Below are 20,846 nucleotides of genomic sequence, written 5' to 3' on the forward strand. Positions count from 1 at the left end.
CACAAAGTCAGACACGACTGAAGCAACTTAGCAGCAGCGGCCGCAGGTTGGCATATTGTCAAAGCTATGGTTTTCCAGTAATCATGTATGGATGTGAGAGCTGGGCAATAAAAAAGGCTAAGCACTGAAGAATTGATGCCTTCGAACTGTGGTGTTGGAGAAGACTCTTGAGAGTCCCTTGGACTTCAAGGACACCAAACCAGTCAATCCTAAAGCAAACCAACCCTGAATATTCATTGGAAGGTCTGAGGCTGAAGCTGAAGCTCCAACTCTTTGGCCAACTGATGCAAAGAGCCGACTCACTGGAAAAAGCCCTGATGCTGGGAAAGACTGAAGGCAGGAGAAGGGGACAACAGAGGATGAGATGTTTGGATGGCATCACTGACTTGATGGACATGAATTTAAGCAAACTCAGGAGATGGTGAAGGACAGGGAAGCCTGGCCTGCTGCAGTCCAAGGGGTCTCAAAGAGTCAGACATGACTGAGCGACAGAACAACAAGGTTGGTGCATCCATGGCAACAGCAGATACTCTTCCCTCCCTAATTCTCAACACTCACAGCCTCACCACAGTCTAATTCTCAGAAGTTACCCACACACCCACTCATCTGTCACATCTCCCTCTCCCTTCAATTCTCTATCACTGAGTTCTCCGGAATTTGTGGTACATCATCAGCAAAAACCCAAACACTGCATCTCTGCAGGTTTTCTGCATCTTCTTGCTCTAACTGCAGCCTGGCTCTCCCCTGAAGGGTCTGCACAGGGCAGCACTTTCCAGCACTCGCTGCTCATGGTGGTGGGGGCATTTGGTTTCCTCACAGAGCAGTCACCAACTGGCCTAGGGCAAAGGCGGGTGTGTGAATCAGTAAAGCTCTCTATCTAGTTTTAGGAAGTGTTAGTGGCCCAGGCTTAGGCAGAGTAACTTACTGACCAATATAAATCAGGGACCCAATCAATAGATCCTTACAGGTTTGAAACTCTGGTACCTGAAAGAGGTGGTATGTCTGAGTTCTGGGGGTAAGGAGAGATTTATTCTATAAAAAGAATTTAAAAGATCTGCCATGCAGAAGAAGTTGAAATTGAATTCCTACCTTATATCATAAAAAAAAAACAAAAAACAAAAAACCAACTCTTGATGAATCAAGCACTTAAGTCAAAAATCAGTCCCAAATGATACAAATCCACCCTCCACACCAATATTAATAAACTTAAGAGCTTTACCACAGAATTCAGCCATTTAAAGAATATAATTCAGTGGTTTTTAGTGCATTGACAGATATGCAGAACCACCACCACGGTCAATTTTAGAACATCTAATTCTTCTCAAAAAGGAACCTTTCTTTCTTCAGGTTCCATCAGGTTGAGAGTTCAAGTCCCTCTCTTCAGGTTGAAGCATACAAGACACTTCAACACTGCCCACCCCTCAACCACTAATCTCTATGGTTTGTGCTGGATATTTAATACAAAATCTATGCCACTTTGTGACTGGCTTCTTTCACTCAGCATAGTACTTTCAAGGTTCATTCACTTTATAGCATGCATCAGTACTTCATTCTTTATATGCACCCATACTTTTTAGTTAGTTAGTTCAGTCTCTCAGTCGTGTCCGACTCTTTGCGACCCCATGAATCGCAGCACGCCAGGCCTCCCTGTCCATCACCAACTCCCGGAGTTCATTCAAACTCATGTCCATCGAGTCGGTGATGCCATCCAGCCATCTCATCCTCTGTCGTCCCCTTCTCCTCCTGCCCCCAATCCCTCCCAGCATCAGAATCTTTTCCAATGAGTCAACTCTTCGCATGAGGTGGCCAAAGTACTGGAGTTTCAGCTTTAGCAAAGAACACCCAGGACCAATCTCCTTTAGGATGGACTGGTTGGATCTCCTTGCAGTCCAAGGGACTCTCGAGAGTCTTCTCCAACACCACAGTTCAAAAGCATCCATTCTTTGGTGCTCAGCCTTCTTCACAGTCCAACTCTCACATCCATACATGACCACAGGAAAAACCATAGCCTTGACTAGACAAACCTCTGTTGGCAAAGTAATGTCTCTGCTTTTGAATATGCTATCTAGGTTGGTCATAACTTTCCTTCCAAGGAGTAAGCGTCTTTTAATTTCATGGCTGCAATCACCATCTGCAGTGATTTTGGAGCCCAAAAAAGTAAAGTCTGACACTATTTCCACTGTTTCCCCATCTATTTGCCATGAAGTGATGGGACTGGATGCCATGATCTTAGTTTTCGGAAAGTTGAGCTTTAAGCCAACTTTTTCAGTCTCCTCAAGAGGCTTTTTAGTTCCTCTTCACTTTCTGCCATAAGGGTGTTATCATCTGCATATCTGAGTTTATTGATATTTCTCCCAGCAATCTTGATTGCAGCTTGTGCTTCTTAATGAGATGAAAACATATACAATGGAGAGCAAAGGAGTGAATGCTGAAATCTGGATGATGGTTATTCTTAGGTAATAAGAAGCAGGAGAGATCAAATGGATGGATTTAAGTTGTTGCACAATTCTAGTTTTTGTAGTGTTTTCACTTATTATTTACTAAAAATAAATAAAAGAGAGTCATGCTGGATCAATGATAAGAGTGTCCTAATCCAAAGATGGGCTCCATAAAAGACAGAAATGGACCTAACAGAAGCAGAAGATATTAAGAAGAGGTGGCAGGAATACACAGAAGAACTGTACAAAAAAGATCTTCACGACCCAGATAAGCACGATGGTGTGATCACTCACCTAGAGCCAGACATCCTGGAATGTGAAGTCAAGTGGGCCTTAGAAAGCATCACTATGAACAAAGCTAGTGGAGGTGATGGAATTCCAGTTGAGCTATTTCAAATTGTGAAAGATGATGCTGTGAAAGTGCTGCACTCAATATGCCAGCAAATTTGGAAAACTCAGCAGTGGCCACAGAACTGGAAAAGGTCAGTTTTCATTCCAACCCCAAAGAAAGGCAATGCCAAAGAATGCTCAAACTACTGCACAATTGCACTCATTTCACACGCTAATAAAGTAATGCTTAAAATTCTCCAAGCCAGGCTTCAGCAATAAGTGAACCATAAACTTCCAGATGTTCAAGCTGGTTTCAGAAAAGGCAGAGGAACCAGAGATCAAACTGCCAACATCCGCTGGATCATGGAAAAAGCAAGAGAGTTCCAGAAAAACATCTATTTCTGCTTTATTGACTATGCCAAAGCCTTTGACTGTGTGGATCACAATAAACTGTGGAAAATTCTTCAAGAGATGGGAATACCAGACCACCTGACCTGCCTCTTGAGAAACCTATATGCAGGTCAGGAAGCAACAGTCAGAACTGGACATGGAACAACAGACTGCTTCCAAATAGGAAAAGGAGTACATCAAGGCTGTATATTGTCACCCTGCTTATTTAACTTATATGCAGAGTACATCATGAGAAATGCTGGGCTGGAAGAAGCACAAGCTGGAATCAAGATTGCCGGGAGAAATATCAATAACCTCAGATATGCAGATGACACCACCCTTATGGCAGAAAGTGAAGAGGAACTAAAAAGCCTCTTGATGAAGGTGAAAGAAGAGAGTGAAAAAGTTGGCTTAAAGCTCAACATTCAGAAAATGAAGATCATGGCATCCGGTCCCATCACTTCATGGGAAATAGATGGGGAAACAGTGGAAATAGTGTCAGACTTTACTTTTTTGGGCTCCAAAATCACTGCAGATGGTGACTGCAGCCATGAAATTAAAAGACGCTTACTCCTTGGAAGAAAAGTTATGACCAACCTAGACAGCACACTGAAAAGCAGAGACATTAGTTTGCCAATAAAGGTCCGGCTAGTCAAGGCTATGGTTTTTCCAGAGGTCATGTATGGATGTGAGAGTTGGACTGTGAAGAAGGCTGAGTGCAGAAGAATTGATGCTTTTGAACTGTGGTGTTGGAGAAGACTCTTGAGAGTCCCGTGGACTGCAAGGAGATCCAACCAGTCCATTCTAAAGGAGATCAGCCCTGGGATTTCTTTGGAAGGAATGATGCTAAAGCTGAAACTCCAGTACTTTGGCCACCTCATGCGAAGAGTTGACTCATTGGAAAAGACTCAGATGCTGGGAGGGATTGGGGGCAGGAGGAGAAGGGGACGACAGAGGATAAGATGGCTAGATGGCATCACCAACTCGATGGACATGAGTTTGAATGAACTCCGGGAGTTGGTGATGGACAGGGAGGCCTGGCGTGCTGTGATTCATGGGGTCGCAAAGAGTCAGACACGACTGAGCGACTGAACTGAACTGAATCCAAAGACTGTAATTAATGAACTCACATGAACTAGAGGTTCATAGGAATAAAAGGACACATTTAGTATATTTGCCTATACCACTTTTGTTCTTCAAAGAACATTATAGAGGAAATAAAAAGGAATAAACCAACTAGAAAACGTTATGCACAAAATATACAACTGATAAACGATGAGCCCAAAATATAGAAGAACGCCAAATACAGGAAGAACTCCTAAGAATCACGAAAGCACAAAGAACACGACACTAAAAATGGTATCAAAAGATATGAATAGATATTTCACAGGTAAGAAAGCAGGAAAAAAATGGTTTCTTCATCAGTAATTAGGCAAATGTCTGAGCAATCCTTTAAAAACATGTCAGGCCATATCACCTCCATTTCCCATTGCCTTTCCAGTACAAGAGAAAGACCATCAGCCACTACGGAGAACAGTGTGGAGATTCCTTAAAAAACTGGAAATAGAACTGCCTTATGATCCAGCAACCCCACTGCTGGGCATACACACTGAGGAAACCAGAAGGGAAAGAGACACGTGTACCCCAATGTTCATCGCAGCACTGTTTATAATAGCCAGGACATGGAAGCAACCTAGATGTCCATCAGCAGATGAATGGATAAGAAAGCTGTGGTACATATACACAATGGAGTATTACTCAGCCATTAAAAAGAATTCATTTGAATCAGTTCTAATGAGGTGGATGAAACTGGAGCCTATTATACAGAGTGAAGTAAGCCAGAAGGAAGCCAGAAGGAAAAACACCAATACAGTATACTAACGCATATATATGGAATTTAGAAAGATGATAACAATAACCCTGTGTACGAGACAGCAAAAGAGACACTGATGAATGGAACAGTCTTATGGACTCTGTGGGAAAGGGAGAGGGTGGGAAGATTTGGGAGAATGGCATTGAAACATGTAAAATATCATGTATGAAACGAGATGCCAGTCCAGGTTCAATGCACGATACTGGATGCTTGGGGCTAGTGCACTGGGACGACCCAGAGGGATGGTATGGGGAGGGAGGAGGGAGGAGGGTTCAGGATGGGGAACACATGTATACCTGTGGCGGATTCATTTTGATATTTGGCAAAACTAATACAATTATGTAAAGTTTAAAAATAAAATAAAATAAAAAAAATAAATAAAAAGCAAAAAAAAAAAAAAAAAAAGACCATCAGAGGCCCTTTGTGATCTGGCCACCTCTCTGCCCTCACCTTCTACTACTATCCACTCCCTGGCTCATTCTGCCTCATTATTCCTGAACAAATCAGAAATGCTTTCCCCTCAGGGTTTTTGCACTTATTGCTTCCTCTGCCTGAAATGTCCTTTCCCAGGATAACACATAAGGTACAACATACTTTCCATTAGCTCTTTGTACAAATGTCACTTTCTCAGTGAAGCCTTCCCTGACTGTCCTGTTCACATTGTTACCCACTCCCACCCCTGAACTTCCTATGCCCTATCCAGGTCTTATCCTTTTACTTCCACAGCCCTTAACCATCATCTGATTATTTTACCCATTTACTAGTTTACTAATTCCATTCCTCCCTGCTCTCCCTCAACGCACACACTAAAATGGAGGACTCCACAACGGCCTAGATCTTCGTCTGTTTTGTTTCGTGCTATTAGAGAAGAGTTTGGCACACACGGCAGGAGCTCAACTAATTTTTGAGCCTAATACACAAATTAAAACCATAATGAAACACCATTACTTATATACTCAATTGGAAAAAAATCACCTGACAATTATCAATTAACAGTGAGAATAAAGAGCTGTGCAATCTCACACTACCAGTTAGAGTAAAATGCTATAAGCACCCAGGAAAACAATCCAGCCCATGACCTTGTTAAGGTAATTGTGAGTATGCTATACAACCAAGAAATCTGACACATATCCAACAAGTTCTATATATACCTTGGTGACAAGTCCAAGAATATTCACAAAGACACTGCTTTTAAGGGCAAAATACTGCAACAGCCAGCAACAGAATAGATACGATATATCTATAAAGGAATTCTATATAGCAGTGAAAATTAATGGACCATGTCCTCACATACGGAGAAGGCAATGGCACCCCACTCCAGTACTCGTGCCTGGAAAATCCCATGGACGGAGGAGCCTGGAAGGCTTCAGTCCATGGGGTCGCTGAGGGTCGGACAGGACTGAGAGACTTCACTTTCACTTTTCACTTTCATGCACTGGAGAAGGAAATGGCAACCCACTCCAGTGTTCTTGCCTGGAGAATCCCAGGGACGGGGAGCCTGGTGGGCTGCCGTCTATGGGGTCGCACAGAGTCGGACACGACTGAAGTGATGCAGCAGCAGTCCTCACATATGGATTATGGATAACTCTCAAAAATAAAATATTAACAGCAAAAAGAAATGACAGAAAAATACACAGAGGATGCTTTTATAAACTTCAAAATTAATAAAACTGAGTAAAGACTTTAGGATACATGCATGAGTGGTAAAACTACTATATAGAAAAGGGGAATGGTTAACGTGGAATGCAGTTTCATATTTTCTTCTGGGAGAAGGAGGAGGGTGTAACAGGGACTGCAGACATTGGTGATGTTCTTTCTTAAGCTGGATACACAGGTATTCATTTAACTTTTTTCCTTTAACTGTATACATACACTGTTTACCTTTTGTGTCTACGTTCTTCTTCCCCACATTAAAGTGTAAAAAAAAAAGGGTGTGTGTGTGTGAATGTTCACTCTTTGACAACTACGTGCTGATAAACTGGCTTTCACTAACCTCTCTCATTTAATTCCCATCAAAATAATAGGTACTTACACTCAGATTTTCTGATGTAAGCCCTCTGTGATCTTTCCATGATCACAGTAAACTACTAATGTTATCCCAAACTTCATTATAAGAAGGTCCCAATCTATACACTGTTTTAAAAATTCACCTATAAACTAATGGCCTGAAACTCAGGTGTCTGTTTTCCTCCCTGGGAGAGACTACAGAAGCTACTAACATAAGGGCATTTTGAGGCTGCAGTACAACCAAAATAGCATTTCTAAATCAATTAAACCAAAAAACCCCATCTTTAAGAAAAATGAAAAGAAATGAAAAGCACTTTGGCTTCACTAGCTTTTAATAAGCTAGATTTTTCTTGCTGCTGCACTCTTAAGCATTTTCTTCTACCTTTACTGGGATGAGTTTATGTAAGTAAACTGTAATTCTGACTAGACTACTGTTAAAAAGACTTCCCAAATAACTATTAGGAAAGCAGTGTATTCCTAACCTTTTTCCAATGATGACAGATACAAAGAATAATGCTGTAGGGCACAATGGAGTAAACGAGAGTGACAACCAGAGGAGGAAACGAAGCTGGGGTCTCTGGGTGGCCTCAAGGAGAACGGCATCAATCCTTGAGCAAATCAGTAACTCACAGGCGGTATGCTGGGTGGGAATCTCTGAAGCAGAGTATCACTGAAGGTTTACTCTTTCAACGTTTCTAATATTTGCAATTACCCCAGATCTTATTTCACTGGCAATGTCTTCTACTGCAACATTGAAAAAATTATAGAATAAGAGTTAATAGAGAATGAAAGTAACATTGAAATTTAGAAAATTTAGGACTTCGATTTATATCCATGGCTGCTTTTATAAGCCACTGTTGTTGCAATTCTTAGGGATTCTCTATTGACAGAAATCTACTAATTTATGACAGGTCAAGCATTCTTTGTGTCCAAAAAGATATCAGAATTTTGTAACACTAATTAACAACACATGCCTAGAAACCTGCAGTGTTCAACAGCAAATACACAAAAGCTTTTCCTTGCCCTTTTTTTTTTTTTTGAAACCTTCAGAACAGAAACCTTACTAAACAGAAGAAGGCTTCTCAGAAGACAGGCTTCTTAGACATCGTCACACATGTGATCCTGGCCATGGACCAAAATGTTCCCTCACGCTGAGAAGTCTGTGCTTCTGGCTCAAAATTATGCATCCAAATAAATTACTTTAAAAATATTTTTAAATTTCTCTATGCCTCCACAGAAAGAAGGAGTAACAGTAACCTATAGTGAAATATACTTTATGACAATCTAAGCTGATGATGCTTAGATCTCGGTGAATTGTGGTGGAGAAGACCGTTGAGAGTCCCTTGGACTGCAAGGAGATCAAATCAGTCAATCCTAAAGGAAATCAACCCTAAATATTCATTGGAAGGATTGATGCTGAAGTTTCAATATTCTGGCCACCTGACGTGAAGAGCCGATTCATTGGAAAAGACCCTGATGCTGGGAAAGATTGACAGCAGGAGGGAAAAGGGGTGACAGAGGCCTCTGTTGGATGGCCTCCAGTCCATCAATGGATGAACTGGAGAAGCAAAGTGTATGCACATACATACATGCCATGGGATGTTATTCAGCCTTAAGAAGGAAGGAAGGAAATTCAGACTTACACCACAGCACAGATGAATCTTGAGGACATTCTGCTAACTGAAATAAGCCAGTGACAGAAAGATAAATACTTTAGGATTCCATTTATATGAGATATTTACAGAAGCCAAAATCAGAGAGAAGCCAAAATCAGAGAGACAGAAAGTAGAATGGTGGTTTCCAGGGGTTGGGGGAGGGCCATTGAAGAGTTGTTTAATGGATACAGAGATGTAGTTTCATAAATGCTTCTGGAAATGGATGGTCATGATGGCTGCACAATAGTATGAATGTTCTTAATATCACTGAACTATACACTTAAACACACCTAAGATGGTAAAGCTTATGCTATGTGTATTTTATCACAAAAAAATTGGGGAAAAACCCGAATGTGTTAAAGTAGCATAAGGATATATGGCTTTTCAATTTTAGGGGGACAAAAAAAAAAAAAAGAAGAAGAGCAATAATGAAACTGCTGAAAGCAGTCTGAGTGAATTCTGTCAAAATAACATATGGAACATGTGTGAGAAAAACGACAGTTTGCTAGCCAAGCAGTTAGGATATAGAATGATGACGTGGGACAACCTCAAACAGAAAAAGCAAAAGCTCTGCTTTAAAGACCAAAGAATTCACAACTTCAAACAAATCAGCATAGCTGTGGGAAAACAATACATGAAACACACTTTCTGCTCTTGAACCAACTTCAGGCAGATTATAAATCTAAGGCAAAGTCCAAAAAAGTACTACTGTCTGGAACTCGTGGCTGCAGATGCAAACAGCGCAGCTGGCGTGATACACATGCAGAGGGAAGGACCACATGAAGAGCAATGGCCTAGCTGCTGGCAACCAGAGGCCCTTATTGATTTACATACTTAACTGGGATCCTAAAATAGCAGACCACTTAACCTAAAACTTCTAAACGTATGAGAATCTTGAGCACTTTCTGAAAATAGTGTTATTATAAAAATATCTTCAGTTTTGCTTTACATTTTTTTTTAAAGCTTCCTGGAAAACTTTTTAAAAACTTAAATCTCAACAGAGAAAATTATCTTTAAAATAATCCAGGAAATTCTAAGAAATTTACTGGCAACTCTACAGAGAAAATGTGCTAGCACTGTTTTTTCAGATAAACTCTAGCTGCTTCTCATTTTTACAACACATTCCACAAATGATTCAAATGTTTATTGGTTTCTTTTTTCTTTTTGCACAGCAAGAAGTTTCAGCTTATTACCTTACAAGGCCCTTACAGTCAATCTGTTAACTAGATGATTTACAGAAGGAGTATACACCTAAGTTTTAAAATTTGAGCCATCTACTAGCTGTGGCCAAGTAACAATAGTGCACTGCAAACTGGTTTCCTCCCCCTGACCAAAGTATGAAGCAAAATGCAAACTCTTTTCAGCTTATTTGAAGTTCAGTTTTCCGTTTAATGCTCTCCTCTACAATGAACTCAAAATTTTAAACATCTGGTTATTTTAAAAGTTCTGACCAAAAAAACATTTTTTTGTGACTATATCTCAAATAATGGATATACTGGCAATAAATGGAAATAGACACATAGCCAAAAGTAAATAGTGAACAGGTTTTGAGAAGTCTGAAAATTAAACTGTTTGAAGCCGGGCTGCCTAGTAAAATGAATGCCCAACTAATTCAAAAACATTTTATTTCTAAATAATGAATAATACCATAGCCACAGTCTGTTTACACTTCCCACTGGGTCACTGAATACAGAAAGGGAGACAGGATAAAGATGGGGAAAAGGAAGTACGAAGGATAAAGAACAGATACCAGAAACAAAGATTTATGCTGTATACCTTAAACTCACAAAGTAACATATGTCTATTATATCTCAATAAAGTTGGAAAAAAAACCCAAGTCAGATTTTACTGCTCCTTAGTTCAAACACTCCAATTGCTTCTCATCTCACTCAGTGAAGACATCCAAGGCCTAAAACTGGCCTGCAAGACCTTCTCACTTGGCCCTGTTACCTCTGACCGCGTCCACTGTTCTCTCCTTCACGCCCTCCCTGTGGTCACACTGCTCTCCATGTGCTCCTCAAACAGCGTCAAAGCCAGTCACTTGTCACCCCTCTGCTTGCACACTCTTCTCTCATGGTTCACCCCTGACCTCTACTTCCTTTTGCTGCTGTTTAGTTGCTCAGTCATTTTTGACTCTTTGTGACCCCATGGTATGTAGCCCACCAGGCTCCTCTGTCTATGGAATTTTCCAGGCAAGAAATATTGGAGTGGGTTGCCATTTCCTTCTCCAAAGGATCTTCCCAACCAAAACATCAAACCTGTGTCTCCTGCATTGGCCAGCAGATTCTTTACCATGGAGCCACCTGGGAAGCCTTCTACTTTCTAAATATTTTCCTACCAAAGACTTATCTGTCTCCCCTTAACCAGAATATAAGCTTTAAGAAGTCAAGGATTTGTATGTTTTGCTCATACAAATGGTATCTAGAATGGTTCTTGGCATATGCTTAGTAAGTATTTGAAGGAAAGCTTAGGCACTGAAAAAGCTGAATAGAAAAAAGACTAGATGTCCTTTCACCAGTGTCTATTAATCAGCAGGTAACTAAGAAACAGAGGACATTTAATCATATCTAATCTCCTTTAGGGATTCCCAGGTGGCTCAGTGGTGAAGACTCCACCTGTCAATTCAAGAGACACAGAAACACAGGTTCAATCCCTTGTTTGGGAAGACTGAAGGAGGAAATGTCAACCCACTTCAGTATTTCTCGCCTAGAAAATTCCATAGACGGAGGAGCCTGGCGGGCTACGGTCCATGGGGCTGCAAAGAGTCGGACATGACTCAGTGACTGAGCACACACACATGCCTAGTCTTGCAAACATCTATTTCCCTGTCAATCTAGGCCAAGTAAAAGTGAATGCTTAGCAACAGGTGAGCATTAATATACTGGCTTCCCAGGTGGCTCGGTGGTAAAGAAGCTGCCTGCCAATGCAACATACATGAGTTCGATTCCCAGGTCGCGAAGATACCTTGGAGAAGGAAATGGCACCTGGAACTTGCCAGTATTCTTGCCTGGGAAATCCCATGGACAGAGGTGCCTGGCAGGCTACAGGCACCTGGGGTTGCAAAAAAAGTTTGACATGACTCAGCGATTCAACAGTAACAATCTCCTTTAAGATGACAGACAAAGAAACATGTCATTATGACACGTCTGTTCATATTCTGGATGAAATGTCATAGGTCAAAATATACAGCTTGCATTATCTACAACAAAAAATTATCACAGGGATTAACTGAACTATTAATACCGGAGAGGTTATTATATATTTATATGAGATAAAACTCATTATGCTTCACTTTTATGTATATCACAAATTTCCCAATGAGGCAAGTTCATTAACGAAGGCTTAATATGCTAATTACATGTGCCATCTTATCTACTCATCAAAATGAGTCAGATAGGATACTTTTCTATTAATAGTGACACACTGAGATGGGAAACAATACCCCACATCAAAACAATGAATTACAGCTTTCCTTAAAAATCTTATAATTTAACATTTTAAATTATTTATAACATTAATAACATTGTATTCTCACATTTCCATGAGGAACTAAAATATCAACAGAAAATATAGTTCATTCTAGTTATTACACCATGTACCTGTTATCTGCCTCTCTTAATACTTACTCTTAAGGAATTAAAACTCCTAATGTTATTATACTGCATGCGTGCTAAGTCAATTCAGTTGTGTCCAATTCTTTGCAACCCTATGCACAGTAGCCCACCATGCTCTTCTGCCCATGGGATTCTCCAGGCAAGAATGATGGAGTGGGTTGCCACGCCCTCCTCCAGGGGATCTTCCTGAACTAGTGCGTCTCCTGCACTGGCATGTGGGTTCTTTACCACTAGCGCCACCTGGGAAGCACACTATATGGTGCAATCCAAGGTAAAAAAACAGAAAGTTTAAAGTCTAAATTTTTTTTTAATCAAGCTAAGCCATAGTCCAACAAGTGTTAGTAATTATTAAGAGTACTTATTATTTTTCTAAAGAGTTTAACATTTGGGAAATTCAAGTCACAGAAAACTGATGTGTGATAAAGTACAATCTTATACTGACCCTCTGTGGTTTACCGAAGTATAACATCAAAAAAGTTCTGTGGTTCACGATAATTGTTACCGGGAACATACATTCCTTAAGACACAAATTCAACAAAATACACCTATGACATGAATAGTACTCTGTACTATGAAAGTACACTTATAATACCTCGTAAAGCTACTGCTGCTGCTAAGTCACTTCAGTCGTGTCCGACTCTGTGTGACCCCACAGACGGCAGCCCACCAGGCTCCCCCATCCCTGGGATTCTCCAGGCAAGAACACTGGAGTGGGTTGCCATTTCCTTCTCCAATGCATGAAAGTGAAAAGTGAAAGTGAAGTCGCTCAGTCGTGTCCGACTCTTAGCGACTCCATGGACTGCAGCCTACCAGGCTTCTCCGTCCATGGGATTTTTCCAGGCAAGAGTACTGGAGTGGGGTGCCATTGCCTTCTCTGCCTCGTAAAGCTAGAAAGGTATTATTAGTCCCCCTTTCCAAATAAGTAAACCGAGATCCTGAAAGAGAAGTTCATTTGTCTCATCTAACATGTCAGTGTGTAACAGACCCCTTACATTCACACACACACAGAAAATGCACACACTTACTCATGTGCACAACCACACCAAGGATCTACAGGTTAATAATACCCCATATGGGGCCTTCAAAAAATACTGCGGTTACAGACTTTAAAAAAATGCATTATACAGCAGAATATCAATTTTCATTCGTTCAACTAAGAGCAAAAATTATATTGTGAATGTTGATGATAATTCCATGAACCTGGCACTTTCATCATTGTTGAAGGCACTAAAAACTGGTACAACCCCTTTGGAAAGCATTTGGTAATAATCTCAAGACACAAAAAGTGTCTGTGTCCTTTCCTAGTAATTCCATTTCTGGGAAGCTATCCTATGAAAATAATTCAAAATATGGAAAAAGCTATAGATTATTTATAACATTCTAGATGCTTGGCATCTGAGATTTAAATTTTGAGGCTTGGACACTGGTAGTTTCAACAGTTTGTGAGAGAACCACAGGTTGATCCACAGCATATGTCAAGTTGCTATGTGAGTGAGGAAGTCATGTTACTGACTGGTGAGTGAGTCTGACTGCCATTAGCTTCTCCTTGTGGTCTTTGCAGGTTCTCACATGCACTGACATTTCTAAAATAGGGGGCTGGGGAGGGAGGAGGAGCATCTTTGTTAAAAAATTGTTTTTATAAGTAAAAGACCCTAAAAGAGTAAGCCTATTACTTGGCTGGTGATGAAAGTAAAGAGATCTAAGAAAGTACTGATATTTTTGGCTTTGGGATTTGTAACAGCCTTAGATCACATTTCTTTTCAACGTCATGGGCCTACTGAAGTGAAAGATTAGAAATATTAAAATATGATTAATATTAGAAATATTATTTAATATTCACCAGTAGAGAAATGATAAATTAAACCACAATCTATCTAATCACTCAGTGGCTGAATAAGGGAAATGGAATTACAGATGATAATTTTCATTTTATATTTCAAAATATTTTACATGACATTAATATCACATCCACAAATAGCAAAGTCAAGATAAAAATGTACTGCTACATATCAGAGGGAACAGTTGCTAATTTATTACCAGCATTGCCCTGATAACACTAAGCTAAGGACACTGCAAGAAATGGAAACTATAGGCAAGTATTCCTCATTAATACAGGTGCAAAAATCTTTAACAAAACTTTATTAAACTGAGTCTAGGAATAAAAAGAAGGATAATGCACCATGACTAAGTGAGGTTTATCCTAGGAAAACTGTATTGCTTAAATCTTCCTATGCATCACTTTTTGGTATTTTTCACTATATAAACTATATTAAATATTTTATCTCTCTAAAATATTTAATAGAAAACTTTCAATCAAATTTATTTTACATCTTCTTTCTTATATTATCACCTGGGTATCTCAATTTAAAACATATTCATTTAAAATATCTTCATTCAGTAAGCTCATCCTAAGATTAGAATTAAGCTACAATTTCAACATATTTGATTTAAAAGACAGACTCCAACATTTCTTAGAATCATTAACCCAAGGACCTCAAGTAAAAAAATTTCTTCACACATCTCTGAGTGGTAGGTTCAAACTGCCTTACTGTGAAATTTACTGACAAAGGATACTCAATCCCTTAATGCAGCCTTTACTGAACAATTCTAACAACACAGAGAATTCCTTTATACTACCTTGAAACCTTTCATTCAACTTTTATCCACTTGTGAAACACTGACTTCTGAGGTAGTAACTGAGATTAAGTCTTCATTTATATACTTATCATGCAAGTACTTGAAAATATTAAGTCACTTTAGATTCTTCCTCTCCAGGCTACATTAATTGTGGTCCCTTAGCCACTGTTCATATGCTAATACTACTAAACTTCATTTTTTCTTTTCACCACTTCTCGCAAAAGCCAAACATTTAAAACAAATGGGTTAAAACACAGCACCGAATTCTTAGAGAACATGTAGGAGACATATGGACATCCTGATAAATTTACTGTAAGAACCTATCCTCAAATATCGAATTATGCTAGTCTCCCCCCTCCATAAAAACAATCTATGAAAACACATATTTTACTCTCAGTGCAAAAACAAATGAGTTGTAAGAAACAGAACTAAATGAATACAGAACACTTAACTTTTAAGCAATGGTGTTATTAACAGTATTCTTTCATCTAGAGACAAACTGAGGCTAAAATAATTGAAATATTGCCAAAAATCATATTTATCTTTAAGATATACATAAAAATCAATAATTCGCAAACACAGTATTATTCACAAAGATACATGCTGATTTGCCCAGGACTGTTAAGAAAAAATATCTATGTTAGAAAATTACCCTCATTTATCCTCTTACCTTGGTTTAGCATTGACAAGGTTTTAATTATTATTGTAGTAGTATTTTACTACTCTAAAAAGTTCCTGAATCCTTCAAGGCAGTTATAAAATTCATAATGCTATATATACTTCTTGGACTATCCAAGAATATTTAAAAATTGTGTTAATTGAGATGGAAAACTACGTATTACATATTTTGTGTTAGTGAATCTTCACTAAGTAAAGTCTACTAGTGGTTACTAGAGAAAAATTCACTTATGAATTACATATTTTGAAAAGAAGTTTAATGACTTTAGAATACATGGTGCCTGGAATCAAGTTTCTACATTCTGAGAACACTGGAATCAAGCCTAGGAAAGGCCTACTTTCATAAATGGGTAATTTATAGTGAGTAAATTAAAGAAACCAAGAATAAGCCAGTAAGAGTCTAAAACAGTAGCCCCAAAGTGAATTAAATGATGTATGCAAATATTATATTAACTTCCTCACAAAAACGTTTCCTGAAAATGTGATTTTTTTTAAGTTAATTTTTCCAAAGAATTGATCTTCTTTTCTATTTGATGTCCCCAAATGAAGGAAAACAGTGAACATTTGGTTAGTATCTAATTCTTACCTGGAACCCACTTAATTTCCATTTCCATATCATTTTCTTTGCTTTTCTTTTCTTTGTCTTGAATAACTTGTAAGAGTTGCCTATATTTAGCAATTTGTTCTTCATCATCCTTCTGACTTTTTTTTGTTTTCCCATCTTCTTCTACACTGACTCCATCATCACCTAACAAAAAAAATCAATTTAACTGAATATACAGAAATAATTTCACTTCTAACTTCACTGTTCAATCTCAGCCACTGCAGCAATCTTCTCAAAGCTGTCAGATACACTATAACAGCAGAATATCAAAATCAGACTTAAACTTAACACAAAATGAATTAAGTGACTTAACTCTTATTTACAATAAAAGATCAGCTGCAATATTAGTACAGTGATAACAGTATACTTGGGAATCTCTGTTTTTACTAAAATTCGTATCTCAAAATAATCGTGTAGTCATGTAACACCCTTGAACTTCTCCACCCTATAAGCAAGATAGCAGGGATGGCATTTTTTCCCCCTTTATGTCTCCTACCATCTAACACATATATGGTCAATAAAAGGAGTCTCAGTAGTGCTGGGATGCATCTGATACATGGACTTAGCTGTTCAATGACACAGATAAAGGAAGCTGCCTGTTATCTAAAACAAAGAGTAACGAGTCCTTTCCACGTGATAATGAGCAAGCATACTTACTCTCAGGGTCTCATTAGCACACAAAGAATAAAAATGAACAAATTAGAAGCTTGTGATTTAATTTTCCCATGTGGAAAAAGCTTCACATTTCCATTTCCCAATTTTATAAAAATAATCATAATACAAAGGAACAGTGTAAAATTCACGGGCAACAAATACCAAAGAAACTAATACGTGAAAAGTTTGTTTGCTATGTATTTCCACTGTAATTCTCCACGTCAAAACAGAAATTAAGAACCTAGGTTTTAATGCAAAACATACAGACTAACTGAATTGAGTAAATGCCCTCAGTAAAGGGAAATTTTACAGAAGACCCTCTCTTCTATGAGCTATAACTAACTGGTCACTAAATACATCCGATATTATTAAGCATTTAGCTTGAAACATCAATGTTAATAGATTGTCCTTACATCTTCAAAAGGTGACGTGAAAAAAATTGGTTAAATAAATGTTTTTATAGGTTTTTTTCCTCTGAATGAATAAAAAATAGTCCACAACATTCTTTCCATCCTATCACACTTTTACATTTTCACTTGAACAGCTGAAATTCATTTTTTTCCTGTTTGTGCTTTATGCCACAATAATAATGTTGGATGGAATTCTGTCATGTATCCCGTAATTCAATGGATAAAACATCAGGAACGCATTAACAAAATGGCAATGTATTTCTTTCTATTAAAAGCTTACTTCTGAAAACATAATTAGAAGCAAGCTGCTTCCAGGTTGAGATTTTAGTGGTAAGTCTCTGATGGCCTACTTTAAATTGATTTTTTCCAGTACTAAAATTTTACTTTCTGAAGCTCTAAAATGTGGGTTAACTCATGTAAGTCTGTTTTCTCCCAATTCAAGGACAATACTTTGTGAAAGACTTAATTCTATATAACGAGTGAAAAAAAACTGTAACAGTAAGAAGCCCTGGTATGATCTCTTATAAACTACAATAGGAACATCCAGTAACTTCAAAGCATTCAAATATACTAATGTATCTATCAGAGATACTAAATTATAGATTATAGTAAGCTTGCAATCAATTAAAATACTGAAGAAAAATGCATGTTTTTAAAAACTTAATTAGTACATTTCAAACAAAAAGCCATTAATCCTTAAAGTTTTAGAAGTAAAAATATACGATATGAGGTAGTATGCTAAGACTTTACATATGTTATCCCAATCTTTTCAACCACGAGCAGGTACTATTATGATCCCCATTTCATAGCTACGAAAAGAAAGGCACTGGGGCAAAGAAAATCTAACCCAAGCCTCAAAGTTATTTTAAAAAGAAAGAAGAAAACTTCAAAGAACGGACAAATTAGTGAAGAATTACCAAATCAAAATTAAGGAGAAGATGATCATTATCGAGAGGACCCCATTGCCCTGAATGCACGTACTAGTCTACCAAACAAATAGCCCTGAGACTAACCGACAGTTTTGGCAGTCTCACAGGCCAGTAAGACAAAAGTTAAAAAACCAACTAGTACCCCATATTTAAATAAGTAGGGACCCCGAAAGATACACTCCAGGGCAAGGATCAACCAGAAGTAGACTAGCATAGAAAGACAGTGGATTAAAAAAATACAGGAGAGAAACAACATGGAAGTTACAGTGAAAAGATTCAATATGTATTTAATTGAAGTCCAGGGAAGGGGGAAGAAATACCTGAAGAGATAATGGCTGAAAGATACCATGCCACAAATTCAAGAAACCCAACAAACCTCAAGCATAATAAATTTTAAAAATCTATTCTTAGTTCATATTAAAATTGCAGAAAGACAGAAAGAGAAAACTTTTAAATGCAAAGAATAAAATCCAGACAACCTTCAAAAGACTGAAGAAAGTAGACTGACAGCTGACGTCTCAAAAACAACAAATCAGAAGCCAGGGGAATATTATCATCAATGTGGGAACAAGAGGACTGTCCACCTAGAATTTTTTTTTAATCAAGAAAATATATTCACAAACAAAGGCAAAATAAGGACATATTTAGACCAAACTAAAATTCAATTTTGGAAATTACAACAAATATACTTAAGGTAGAAAGAAAATGATCCCAAACAGAAGTATGAGATTTAGAAAAGAACAAGGAGCAAAAGAAGTAGGGAAAATGTGAGTAAATGTAAAGAAAACAATAATATTAATATCCTACGGTACTTAAGAAGTAAAGCACACAGAATAGCATGAAAGCTCTTTTAAGATTCCTTGTATTCTCTAGGAGGGTAAAAATATTAATTAGTATTCAACTTTAATAAGGATGCAAGTCACAATTTCTAGGATAATCACTAAAAGAACAGGAAGAGTCTACTTTGTAAACTAACTGAGCAGAAAAATGGTATGTAAAAGATAACCCAAAAGCTCTTAGTTTAAAAAAGGTATGGTAATAAAGCATTTTACTTGTTTAGGTGATTGCATAACTGTAAGAATCATGTGTCGTCTAAAAGACCAGACCCTTTTTTTGTTGAGGATAGGGTTTTAAAAAAAGTGTCTTTGGTTGAAGAAATTCAGGCTAAGAAAATATCTCTAAATAAAAAACTTCAATTACTATCTATAAGTATATATAATACTGTACATGTGAGCATACTTCACAGGCAATTTAAGGATTAGATATTCTCTTTCAAGCTACTGACAAAGACATATTGTCATTCGTAAGTCTAGGCTAAGTATTCAAATGCTTACAAAAGCAGACAAATACCTTGTGCTTCCTCCATTTCCTCTTCATCTTCACTAGAAGAAGCTAAATAGGCTTGAAAATCCATGTCCAAAAGTTCTTCCTTTTTAAATCTCCTGTTGAGTGTTGTAATTCTTTCATGATCAGTCTCATCCCAAGTGATCTCCACCTTCCACCAAGTAAGAAAAAATAACATATAAAAATGGAAATGTCAGCAACCCAAACTTGTAAAGAATACTTATTGTTAATGTGGATGTTTAACAGTAAACAGTAAAAAGACATACTAAAATCAATAATATATAACATGCTTAGGGCAAAAGTCTCTACCTGTGGAAAGGGAAGCATTTCAGTTAACCTGTGCCTGTATCCTAACTCTCTACTATATACAAGGCACTTCATTGCTGGGAGTAAAAATTCATCAGTATGGACTGACTGTGGTGAAAACAGGAAACTGCACTAGTGAAAAAGTTAACATTATTATGAATGAGTCAAAACATGTTTTTCACCTGGAGTTCTAGGCATTTCAAGAGGTCTACAAACTGAAATTTCCTGATAAAGCTTTTAGAACAATCTCAGTGTGGTCCTTTTTCCAAAAGAGATTAAAAGCCACTGATTAGAAAGGCATTTACTGGTTGAAAGCACAGGAAACCCTCATGACACAGGAATTTATCTATAACATGATCGGTCTGGTGACATGTTCCTGTCCTCTACGAAGCCCCCATTCTGAGTCTTGTTAGAGATTTAATCTCCATCACAGGGCAGGTTCCACATCCTTACTTTTTTTCCCCCTCAAGCTAATCTCCCCAAATCAGAACATAAGAGATCCAATCCTTAAAATAACTGCCATTGTTGGAGAAATTACTGCTAGTTCCACAATTCAGAATTATTCCTATTCTGATCATTAAGACTGAGCTGAGGACCACAAAATCACTTCTGAACTGAGACAGACATGGATGATACAGCTAGGCCATAGGAACTCAAGACTGGCTGACCAGATAGGCCTGCCTAGTTTTTAGGCTTGAAAATAACATGATCCTAGGTTTTGTGTGACTGAATCTTTCAGACTTCACTTACTGCACACTGGTGGGGTTTCCCTATACTCAGTAACTAATCATGGCCACACAGTGTCCGCAGGCTGCAGGTGGCAGATACAGCAGCTCTCTGCCACCGGGCTGGCCTCAGAAGAGCACGCTGGTTTGTCACAAGAAAGGCAATGAGAAGCCTGTGTGGCTGCTGCAGAGTTCAGCTGTGGGTAAAAGGTACATGGGGCAGGAGAGCAGACAAGCTAGGCAGCTAAGTAA

The 20,846-nt window shown here is 38.2% G+C and overlaps 1 protein-coding gene across 3 annotated transcripts in view; it reads right to left on the minus strand.

Moving 5' to 3' along the window:
• Nucleotides 1-20,846, minus strand: part of ESF1 (ESF1 nucleolar pre-rRNA processing protein homolog) — a 65,697-nt gene that overhangs the window by 31,484 nt on the left and 13,367 nt on the right. For all 3 annotated transcript variants that reach the window (XM_061435635.1, XM_061435637.1, XM_061435636.1), the window contains exons 8-9: nucleotides 19,570-19,714; nucleotides 16,209-16,370 (exon numbers count right to left, since the gene is read on the minus strand). In XM_061435635.1, coding sequence (XP_061291619.1) covers nucleotides 16,209-16,370; nucleotides 19,570-19,714 — 307 coding nt within the window. The remainder of the gene's footprint in view (nucleotides 1-16,208; nucleotides 16,371-19,569; nucleotides 19,715-20,846) is intronic.

Source organism: Bos javanicus, chromosome 13, assembly GCF_032452875.1.
Source record: "Bos javanicus breed banteng chromosome 13, ARS-OSU_banteng_1.0, whole genome shotgun sequence".
Taxonomy (NCBI): Eukaryota; Metazoa; Chordata; class Mammalia; order Artiodactyla; family Bovidae; genus Bos; species Bos javanicus.